This window comes from Pundamilia nyererei, unplaced genomic scaffold (genome assembly GCF_000239375.1).
Source record: "Pundamilia nyererei isolate P.nyererei 1_Seehausen unplaced genomic scaffold, PunNye1.0 scaffold00018, whole genome shotgun sequence".
Lineage (NCBI taxonomy): Eukaryota > Metazoa > Chordata > Actinopteri > Cichliformes > Cichlidae > Pundamilia > Pundamilia nyererei.
In genome coordinates, this window is record NW_005187419.1 from 3,969,235 (window position 1) to 3,980,396 (window position 11,162).

General features: G+C 39.7%; 1 protein-coding gene across 2 annotated transcripts; it reads right to left on the bottom strand.

Moving 5' to 3' along the window:
• Positions 1-2,162: 2,162 nt before the first annotated feature.
• On the bottom strand, positions 2,163-10,647 carry slc4a1a (solute carrier family 4 member 1a (Diego blood group)). Of its 2 annotated transcripts, none has more exons than XM_005726201.1 (21): positions 10,495-10,647; positions 9,360-9,436; positions 9,184-9,239; positions 8,096-8,202; positions 7,958-8,004; positions 7,711-7,876; positions 7,490-7,625; positions 7,344-7,413; positions 7,193-7,235; positions 6,913-7,097; positions 6,590-6,797; positions 6,141-6,344; positions 5,888-6,036; positions 5,600-5,794; positions 5,244-5,489; positions 5,055-5,144; positions 4,450-4,616; positions 4,102-4,343; positions 3,849-4,018; positions 3,249-3,422; positions 2,163-3,157 (listed from the first exon to the last, which is right to left on the bottom strand). In XM_005726201.1, exons 2-21 carry the CDS (start codon positions 9,384-9,386, stop codon positions 3,113-3,115), a joined length of 2,727 nt encoding a protein of 908 aa, XP_005726258.1. In that variant the 5' UTR covers positions 9,387-9,436; positions 10,495-10,647; the 3' UTR covers positions 2,163-3,112. The 2 variants fall into 2 exon arrangements, with proteins under 2 accessions (XP_005726258.1, XP_013764541.1); XM_013909087.1 differs by having other exon boundaries at positions 10,475-10,647.
• Between the last annotated feature and the right edge of the window lie 515 nt (positions 10,648-11,162).

An 11,162-nucleotide genomic window follows, 5' to 3' on the forward strand; every position in this document is an offset into this window, starting at 1 on the left:
AACTTAACAACATTAGTTCAATTGTAGTACACCAACATCTCTAACACATTAGCACTAAGGGAACACTGAATGACCTGGTGGTTTTTGTCCATAAAACTACTCATCTAAGATTACCACAAAAGATCTCTCAGCAAAATTATGCAACATTTTAGGCACAATATTGCCCCGATCAAATCAGTGAGCTGGGATTTTTTTTATTCAAAACATGAACTACTGTTACAGCAACAGACATGGACTACTGGTGCCCCACACAACAACTCAATGTGGACTACGTGAAGGAGCCAAACACATGCCTTCTCCTCTCATTAACTGAGATAAACTGCTATAGCCATCTTTTTAGTCTTCTGAGAGCACTGAAGCTTCTTTCAGCCTCAGTACATGTGTTTTATCCTCAGATTAAAATTATTATTGTGTGCTTGATGTGCCTCACCTTTGGCCCTGGCTCTTCCCCTCTGACTGCACTAGGACATATTGCTACCTGATAAAATAACATATGGATTCGTGCCATATAAAAACTGAGACATGTCAATTCAGATTCTTTGTCAAATATACACTAATGAATCAATTTACATCAGCAGCCTAACAACTATCATGATAATAAATACTAGTTAATCTATAGCACCAAATCATCAGTCACCTGTGACCTCGCCTCTTCACCTCTGTCCGAGCTACAACATGGCAGAGCTGCCTCTGTCACCTGATGAATAACAGTGAGACATTCCAAATACATGCAGTCACACATGTGCTTCAAATACAGTAATGAACCACCAAGTCATCATCCAATTTCACCTGTGATTCTTGTATCACCATTACTCTATCACCTGACAAACAGGACATACATGACAATAAGAATAAAATGTGAAGCTGCTTCAGTGTTTCTGTCAATTTGTGCAGATCTTGACTCATCAGTAATGTTTGTAGGATGAGTGCATTTAAATTTAAAACACTTTGTGCAAACTGCACTCCAAGGTGGAATATTTGCAAAATCACGACTACCTCATGATATTTTGTCTCAAAAATTAACCCTATGAATATGTCAGTGCCATTAGGAAGAAATTATTGTGTCACCAACATTTTAATGTTACACATAAAATTTTTACAGCCTCTGTAAACTAGTATCCTGGCTTGCTCGAGGCTGCCGTTTTCTCTGACAGTTTCAATCAAAATTAGAAATGCTACTGTGGGAGACTGAGATAACTAATATTGCTGCCTGTTGTGCAGTTAGTTTCCGAAATACTTTTTTTTATATCCAGGTTCTTCCTTTTTGCTGCCATCCTCCTCGCCTCCTTGCAGGTCCTCGCAGCGCAGGCTTGCAGCTGCTAAAACTAAACAGAGCTCCCTGAAAGGCATAGCCAATCACATTGGCCATATTTGTCACATGAGGCAGGACTCCAGTAGAGAACGTAATTTAACTCTTTCTGCACCGCTGGCTGAATGAGACGTTGACGGATCGTTTTTTTCTTTTTATCGGGTTTGTTTTTCTTTACTCGAAGAGATCAAATTATTGGTGGGGACAATTGAATAATCGCTGGATATTGGTGGGGACATGTCCCTTCCGTCCATGCCAAATCTACGCCCTTGCTCAGAACAAGAAATTTACCCCTTTCCTGCCGTGATCATTTTCCCCAAAGGATTTTAACTATTTGTGTCGCAGTTCAGTTTGCCTCAAAGCAGTTGCACTATTTAAGGAATAGGAAAATCCAACTATGTTTGTCTTGACCGAATATTAGAAACATTATTTCTAATAATGTTTTAGAAATAATGATGTCACATCTCAGGGGAAAAGTGACATCATGAAATAAAAAATACATAACAAAGGGCATATTTTACAACTTCACGGTTTTGTATGTTGTGTATCTATATATTATGTGACATGTCATTCAGCTAAACATGTTTTACTAGTCTGAGAAAGAAAACAGTATTCAGTTTAATGATCCCCTCTGTGTTATTATCATAGTTCAGGCTAATAATAAGTAAGAATAGGCCCCTTGTCTTCCAGAGCAGCAGGACTTTGAAGTTTCCTGATATCATTGAAGGCAGCATGAAGCTGAGTGGCAAACATGCTCCTCACGCCCTCTCCTCTTTCTTGCAGGGTAAAAATAATGACAAACTGTTGACATGTGATGTGACATATTGTGTTACTTAATGCGTTAATGAAAACATGCGTTTTAAGGTTGTCTTTATTTTTTAATAAAATTAAATCCAAAGCATGTACAGTGTTTTGCACACAAATGTGATGGGCAACATAAAATGCACGACAAGGAAAATGTATACAGAGTTTTACCTGATTATGTCATCAGTATAACAATCAATACAAACAATAAGCTCTCAGCTTCAACTATCTACCTGCACTGCACATCTCATTTAAAATCACAAAGCATTTAAACACTTACACACAAGCAGTGCATTTATATTCTATATAGGCCAACTGAACAAAAAAAGTCTAAACTGTTGCATAAAGAATACACAAAGTAAATGGGAAAACTTCAGAAACAACTTCACACTTTTCTGAATAATCTGATACACTATGGACAAAAGGCACATTATAGTCTCACAAAATTAATTATTTTGTGCGCATCTGAAGAGCTGACATCAGCTTTCCTTAGCTTAAAGTAAGGTGAAATTACATTATTATAACATAGGCAGAACTACAATTTAACTGCATTGTTGTAATATTAAAGCCATGCTGTAATTGAGCACTAAAAGAAAATAACACTATTATATATAAATGGATCTATCTAACATCTCAGGGGAAAATATCTCTTATTTTCAAAATTCATTCATTCATTTTTCCCTGAGAGAAAATGCCACTCTGTATCTAAGTACATAAACAGCCACTTATACCTTAAAAAACATTTTTGAAATCCTAAAACCTCAAAATATTAATTAGTAATACCTGATAGGTCTCGATGATGAAATTGAATACATTTTGGTTGTCTGTTATGGTTGCAAACACAAATTTAGATGCAGAAGTCATATATTAATAAATGTCAGGTAATGCCCTTTAAAGACAAACAATAATGGAACAGTTTGAATCTGCAAAGAAGTGGCACCACTAAATAAAATGTGACTATGAACGGTATGGTGATGTTTGTGGCAGTATGGATCCATCCTACTCATCCTCCTCAAATGTCACTTTGGCGTCATCAGCGTCCAGCTGCAACACATGCAGATCAGGTTACAACAAAGAAATGTACATATGAAATGACACGAAGAGCTACATCTGAAAAATATAGATAAGCACTTACACATTTCATTTCCATGGCAGAGAAGAGCCTGCCAGTCATGAACATGCGCAGAGGAACGGTAAGAATGAGAACAAAAGGCAGAGCCAGAGAGAAGCTGCTCATCTTCACCGCCCAAAGTACACCCAGGCACACGAGCTGGATCAGAGTGAACAGATGCATTCGCATGGTACTCACCTGTACAAATGACAAAAATAAGAGTGAGAAATGCACTAATTGACAAGCTATATGGTAATTATTACACCATTAGACTTGGATATATAAGAAAAAGCAGGATGGGATACATAATCTAATGCAAGGAGCTGTGAACCATTGGCTGTTTTTGAAAGTACCATTAACAGGTCTGGGAAAGTGAGTAAAAATGAAAGCAAGGTAAAAAATGATCACAAAGATATACAACAAAAGACACAAATGTGAGGCACAAAGACATGCAAAAAATAGCAAATAGATTAAAAATTGTAAACGATACTAAATACTTTTTGTGCTCTGAGGAAAATTGTCTAACACAGTGAGTTAGCTTCAAAACATGAAGGTGTACTGCATGCAAATTATTTATGATTAGCTGATTAGTGTAAAATAAACTGTATTGTGCTGAATAGATACCCTGGTGGCATAGGCATCAGGGGGATGGTATTTCTTGGGAGTAATGAGCAGAAGGATCCTGTCCCACATCTGGATTCCATTTAGAGAAGTGATACCCATATAGAGGAAGATGCCAAACAAGGCTGTCATTGGAATCATCTTCAGAATAGGCTCCATGTAAATAGAAACTCCTGAAAATTGGCATGAGAGGTAAAATGGTTATTTACTCTGACTCTGAAGTGCCTGCATCATTGCTGTAGATGGCAGCACCTACCAATCATGATGGCCACAATCATGCCGCTGACCCTCTGCTCAATCACTTTCTCTATCTCTGGTTTGGGGCCCTTAGACATGACAGTGAGAGCATTGGCGTGGGTGACAGATCGCACAGTGGCAGCACTCAGCCAAGGGACTCCAAAGATAGATGCGATTCCTCCCATTGTGACCAGGATGAGAAGGTCCCAGTGGAAACCCGACCCTTTTATCATTTTCCTTTCCGCTTTGCTCACAATCAGCCTGGGATTCCCAGAGAACATTGAAAACAGAGATTTCTTAAATATTTTCTTTTTAAGTAGTTGAAATCACAAAAACTAATACTGTATTCGTTTAAAGTGTCACTCACGTAGTAATTTGGGACTCAAGGAAGATGAGGATGAAGACAAGCACTGCAGGTATACAGCTGGCACCTATCATCCAGCCGGGGAAAGGCTTCTTTTCTCCCATGGGATTGATAAACCATCCCCTCACCGTGGGGTTAGTCACTTCAATACCTTTTGGCACAACCAGTTTCTATGAGAAGACAGAGTGATGATGCATTTAATTAGAAAGACAGTTAAAGGTAGATTCTTTGGACTTCCATCATACATTTTGAGAACTGTTTGGATTCATAAAATTCATGCTAATGGGACAGACGTGGAGGGGGCAAGTTATCTTGCTTTCTCTCTAAGGGTTAGTTTAAAAAAGATAAGTTTAAGAATGCTAAACATGTGACATTAGAAAGGGTTTTGATTTGTCTTTGAATGTAGACACAGCTCTAACTGATCTCAAGAAAGGCACATTTCCATCTAATTTAGGGAATGTTTAAAAGCTCTGCACCTGATCACCATATAGGTGGGTTAGAAACACTGAGCGTGTCAGATATGTATTTGGCTTGTGATTATTTGCACACAAAGACATGGATACTTTTTAAATAAATATTTTTTATATGCTCATTTCCACAACACTCACCTGAGTGTAAGCATCTTCAATGCTGATATCTACTGCAATCATGAAGAAAATAGCAATGGGGACTCCGAAATCTCCAATCAAACGACGAAGCTAGTAAGAAAGAGAGCAAAGGACACAAAAAGGTCAGATTCTCAGCATCTAAATAAAGTGTTGAGTTGGAAAACTTCTCCGTTCAAGACTTGATCTTACCCAGCCAGGAAGGAAATGGCCATTCTTAAATTGACGGAAGAAGTATGCAATGAAGAAGCAGCCAAACATCAGGCACATAGAGAGCAGGGCAGTGTTGGGGTATGCCCTTTCAATTTCAACATTCTTAACTGTTACATTTCCATCTGGATGAATCTCAACATGCTCCGTCATGACTGGGTGGAAAGGATTGTCCAGTGTATCATTCAGATAGTCATAGTTCAGGATCAAAGGATGGGTTTTGAAGATCTGAAAAAGAGAAGGAATAGACCTTTGTAGTCATTGTACATGTACAACGAAATTATGAGAAAGTACAAGAAGATAAAGCAAATAAGACAGTTAGAGAAATCAAATTAAACCTTGAAGAGCTTATTGAAGGTCTCGTAGATGAAGATGAGAGAGATGAGGATGGAGAAGATTTCTTGGGTGAAGCGGGAAATGTATCGGACCAGGAAACTGCCCTCCATTGCCACGATGAGAACCACGATCACTATCAGCCACATACCCACCCATATGCGGCCTACGATGTACTCAATACCCTGCATCTTGCAGAACTGTTAAAAAAGGAAAAAAGGAAAGGAAGTTTTAAAAGTAGCCTTTAAGAAACTTGAGTTTTTGAGTTCTAACATGCAACGACTTTTACATACAACGAAAAAAGCTTCCTCAAACACCAGCAATGGTCCGGAAAAGCCGATGACAAGGACTGGCTGGGCGGCAATTAAACAGAAGAAGACACCCTGGGCGGCAGTGGAGATCATAAGCTCTGACACGCCCATCATTTTTTCCGTTTTGTCAGCTGGGTGCACACAATAAGGATGAATATTAATGAAACAAAGCAAATTTCTAAAACGAGTTAAGAATGCAAAATCACACATTTCTCTCTATGTCGCTCTCTTTTACCTAGAAGCCCTCCGAAGGTGATGGCTGGAGAAAGGGCAGCGAAGTAAATAAAGATGACGGCAGCAAGAACCTGAGGGTTCACAGCATCTGTGAAGTCGCTGATGTAGTGGCGGTAACGGCGCTTGATATCCTTCACCATGCCACCAAAAGGATAGCCCGTTCGGGCCAGAGGATCCTCCTTCGGCCCCGGTGGAGGTTGCAGAGCTAGAGAAACAAACAAATCAAATACATTTTATTTACTGCCAAAATCCTTCAGTTCTTCCTTATGCACGAGATTCTTTTAGTTTTTTTGTGTCCATTTTTTCTTTTTCTGTTACTGTGTACAATAAATTTAATCTAAAGGATCTATTACTCCCCAAACCTCATTGGCTCATTTTGCTGTTGTAGGTGTTGTAGATATCTCTTTTTAAACGCCAAATAGGAGCTTCTTATTTTAGTTGTATGCTGACCTTTCACCCTTTCCCCAAAGGTAAGACGGGGGTCAGTGGAGCGGAGTCTGTCACTCAAGAGTTTTTTCTGGAAGTCAATCACCGGCTCCAGCATTGCCTTATCTTGGATCTGAGTGGGTGGAATCACAATGCTGCAGTCCATGAAGTCAGCGATGGCATCTGTGATCTCTTTTGAAGTCTGAGCCAAGTGAGCTTCCAGGCAGAACACCTGACATAGAGACAGATATAAGTTTTTATTCACCTGAAACCAAACAAATGAGGTGCCCTTTATTTTGATTAAACTGCGCAATTTCTACAGAGGCATGTTTCCTCTTCTTGCTCACCCAGTCGGCCAGCAGAGCACCCATGGCACGACCGCTTTCGCTGTAGTTGATTCCACTGTGGCCGGGGCCCACCAACAGAAATATGAAGCGAACAGGGATAGAAGACTCCAGGACAGACTCCATCACTACAGAGTCACTCAGCCTGGCGAAGGCCACCGCTGGTTTCTGCAGGAAGTCCAGTTCACCTGTGAGAGACACGCACATTTTGATATATCTGTTCCAGAACTAGGTACAAAAACTGAAGATAAATGAATGGGAAATCAGAAAAAGTTAGGCATACCTGAGAGGACAATTGAAGCCTCTACATTGTCAGAGCTGTCTCTCTGCAGAGAGAACAAGTAAAGTAGTAAAACATGTAAACTCTCCTTCACTGACAATAAATAAATAAATACACATATAATGATCTGCATAACCTCGCCCCAAATTTGTACCTTTTTCGTGACAGAAAAGGTCTGCATCTGAATATCACCAAAGGGAGTGACCACAGGTCCCTCAGTTTGACTGGAAGGACAAATCAAATGAGCAGTCATGTTTAAGAATTTTGCATCTTGCTAAAGAAATATGTTGTATGGGTTACCTGCGTTTCATCAGGAGAACTCTCATCAGGTCACTGTGATCACTGGAACGGATCACATCCTTGTTCAGCATTTCATCAACCATTTTCTCAACCACAGCAGACAGATTGCTGGCATTCATGTCAAGGATAATAGCACCTGGGGAAATGTAAAACAGGTTTTAAAGTTTGATTTTATTCAGATATAAACAGTGATTTGTGTACACGTTAAGCTCCATACTCACCTGTGCTCATGGCCTTGCGGACGTGGAGCAGGCTGGTAAAAGTGAGATAGGAGACATGAGAAGGACCCCATTTTCCTGTGGCCTGGTTAAAGTTTTCCTCGTAGCCCACCCAGCGGCCAGTCTCCTGCCAGATGTTTCCCTCGAGCTCATTCAGCTCCACATAGGCCTATGATAATTCAGTGTGATTAGTTCATTTCATTGGTGAATTTTAATAATGGATTTGAAATACTAAAAACTGTAAACTAACTTGGGCATCCCCTCTTGTTGTGGCATTGGTATTCAGGTTCAGAAACGCTGAAATAAAAAGACAGAGGTGTGATTTGTACGTAGGTATATAAAATCAAACCACAACACAGAGAAAACACAGACTTAAAGAAGACTTTACCCTCTGAATTGGTGGGAATGACGATGGGCTTCGGAGATGGCTCATCCTCTTCCACCTCCTCCCTCCCCCTTTCAAGGTCAAAGTCATCACTCTGACCTGGTATGGTCCTAGTGATAGCACCAAAGGAAAACACTATTTAAGATCAGGGATCATCATGAATTCTGCTCAAAAACACCTTCTGACATCACATCAAGTCTTACAGGCAAGTCGCAAAGACAAGCAAGCAGTTGATCTGTGATTAAATATAAATAAAAAAAATTACATTGCCTTATCTGTGTTTTTAGAGAGATTAACTTTGAAGTCAGTGATTGCATTTAGCAAAGTAAATATCTTTCCTTGATTAAATCAGTCAAACCACTCACACAGTTAGTCTGTCATTAGTGTCATTCTGAAAATGGCCACAAGATGGCAGGCTTGCTCAACTAATTTGTTAGCTGCTTTGTAGCGTAACGATGACTGGCTGTGTATCTCATTGCTGACCTATAAACTTAAACTACCTCTGCTACCCGGAATTCATGATAATTAAACATTTGTCAGTGTGCGAGCTTTTGTAAGAGGCATCCAGACCTCTCTTTCCTACATGACTTAAATCAAACATAATTGTAAGCTGTGGCTATTGAGAGCAGCCCAACACGCTGTTAGGCAGGCACTATAATTGTAAGCAGCTGCCCATGTATTACACCCAGAAGGTATCTCGCAATATACAAGTGTCTCTTTTTGATATTTTTCTGACCATCTGATAAGCATCATTAAGTTTATGTGCTATTCTGTTGCTAAACTGCGATCAAGTAAATGTGGATGTTTTCACTTAATGCAGCTGACTACTGCTATTGCTATATCTGAAAACCTAAACAATTAGCCAAAAGAGCCTAAAAGCCTCATAGCCTAACTTTGTGATGGAAACTTAACAGACAAAATAGTTTGATTAGAACTTAACCTAAATACAGTCATGGAGGACGTTGTTGGGGCAAGAGTATGCTCATTCTCATTTGAGGGCAGGGAAGGACCCACTTATCTTATCAGAGACACCACAATTTCAACATAAACATGGACTGCAGTTTTGCTTAACGACGCCAGGAGGAACTCACAGCATCACTGGAGAAGGGAAGGCTGAGCCATTGTCTTCATACGACATGTCACTGCCCTAGATATGAGCAAAGTTGTAAAAGAAGTCATTGAAACAGCTGGATGAAAATGGATCAAAAAAAGTGACATAGATTTTAGATGGATGAATGGATGGATGTAAAATCACAAAACAAACAACCTCCTCAAAAGTTAAGTTGTTTTCCATGGATGTTGGCTTATCTGTCCTCCCAGTTTTCAGATACTTTCATGCATTCCCTAAGGCAGAGGATGAATGAACATATAATTAAAAACACATGGGATAACTAATAAGAAATAACAACACCTCACTATGGACTAAGTGCAAGACAGGTGTTTTATCTGTTGGAATTTCTGGCATACTTTGATTCCCTAAATGATCACAGTAAAACCTGCTTTGATCTTTTTTAGGGAGTTTCAATGAGGAATCCATCATATATCATCCTCGTTCGTCAGCAGAGTTGCAGCTGAGGGCAGATAATCAACCAGCCGTTAAGAATATGAACTACGTTACAGCTGAAAAAAAGGCCCTACAGTCTTATCTCTGGGTTACACCCTTCAACAAGACACATCTCTTATCCTCAACAGCACTACAGTAATAATTTTCAAATTTTGGACAATTTGGTATTGAACCATAAGTTATAGAAAAATATTATAAATCTAACTAAAATTTTTTTGAGTGTAGTGTATGTCAAGTTTTCAAACAAACGAACAAGTCTTGCACTTTTGGTATAAATGGCAACCGAAAATATTTGTTGTTGGACACCTAAAAGGTAGAAAAATAAAGGTTTCACATTGCAAATCTACTCTATACCAGATTCGAATAATGCTTTTGCAATTCTTGGAACAAATGACATTAGTTAGTTTAAGTCTTAAGAAGGCGTTGTCATTTGCTGATAAAGATATTTTTCCCGGCACTGAAAATATGCAGATTATTAAACATATAGTCAGAATAAGCAGTAATATATATTTTAAACAATAATAAAAATCTAAACATTTCATGCATGTTCTATCATGCATTCAAATGAACAACAAAAAGCGGAAAATAAAGCAACAAATATAAACAACAAATTTTTTCTTTAACAAGATTACCAGAAAATTACTCAAGCAAATGAATTAATTTCACTCTAAACTTCTTACAAACATGTCAGAAACATAAAAAGCTTGACTCTATGTTCCTACTGGAGTACATTCCGATATCCATCCTGTTTGACCCCTTCCCTGTGGATCATTAATGCTAAAAAGTGTGAACCCTACAACAGGAGGTAACACCCCTACCTGTACACAGGTACTCCTACCTGGTTTCCAGCACAGGAAATAGGCCGATCACAGGCCGAGCCGTTCTGTCAACTTCGACAAGCCCGGCGACAAAATGAGCCAGAACAAGCGAAAAGACAAATACAGCAAGAAAACTAGAGTAGCGGGAACACCCATATGAAACTACGTCGACCGTAAGAGGTGCAGTACCCTCCTGGTCCTCTGGTTGGCTGTTGGGGCAACCTGGCAAGGAATGGGTGGGGGGTGATAGAGACAAACATGGCTATCAGCCTTAGACACCTTGACATAGGGATATCCCAACCCTAATTTGGACGATCCGCCCTCTCAGCATGAACCAAGTCTGGACAGGGACAGCATGAAACAGCAAGCTGTACTTCAGCTTGTCGAAGGAGCACACATGGGCCAAAGAGGGTAAAGAAGGGGGCAATGTACAGTATCAAGAGCAGAGCATCCTACTACGTCAGTTTGTTTACGTACTGGGGATTCCCTCAAATTAGGGGTTGGGTGAGTGATGTGATGTGATGGGAACACATTAAACTCAACTTTTTTTTCGGTTACAGCCTTCAACCTCACCTGGTTTGTCCCTCGAACATGTCATGTGGTATCAACAGGGTGAGACATCCTCAGCAGTTGCCTGGCGGTGGAGGCTGGTAGCTGGTGATAGATAAGCCACACATGGATGTGGCTA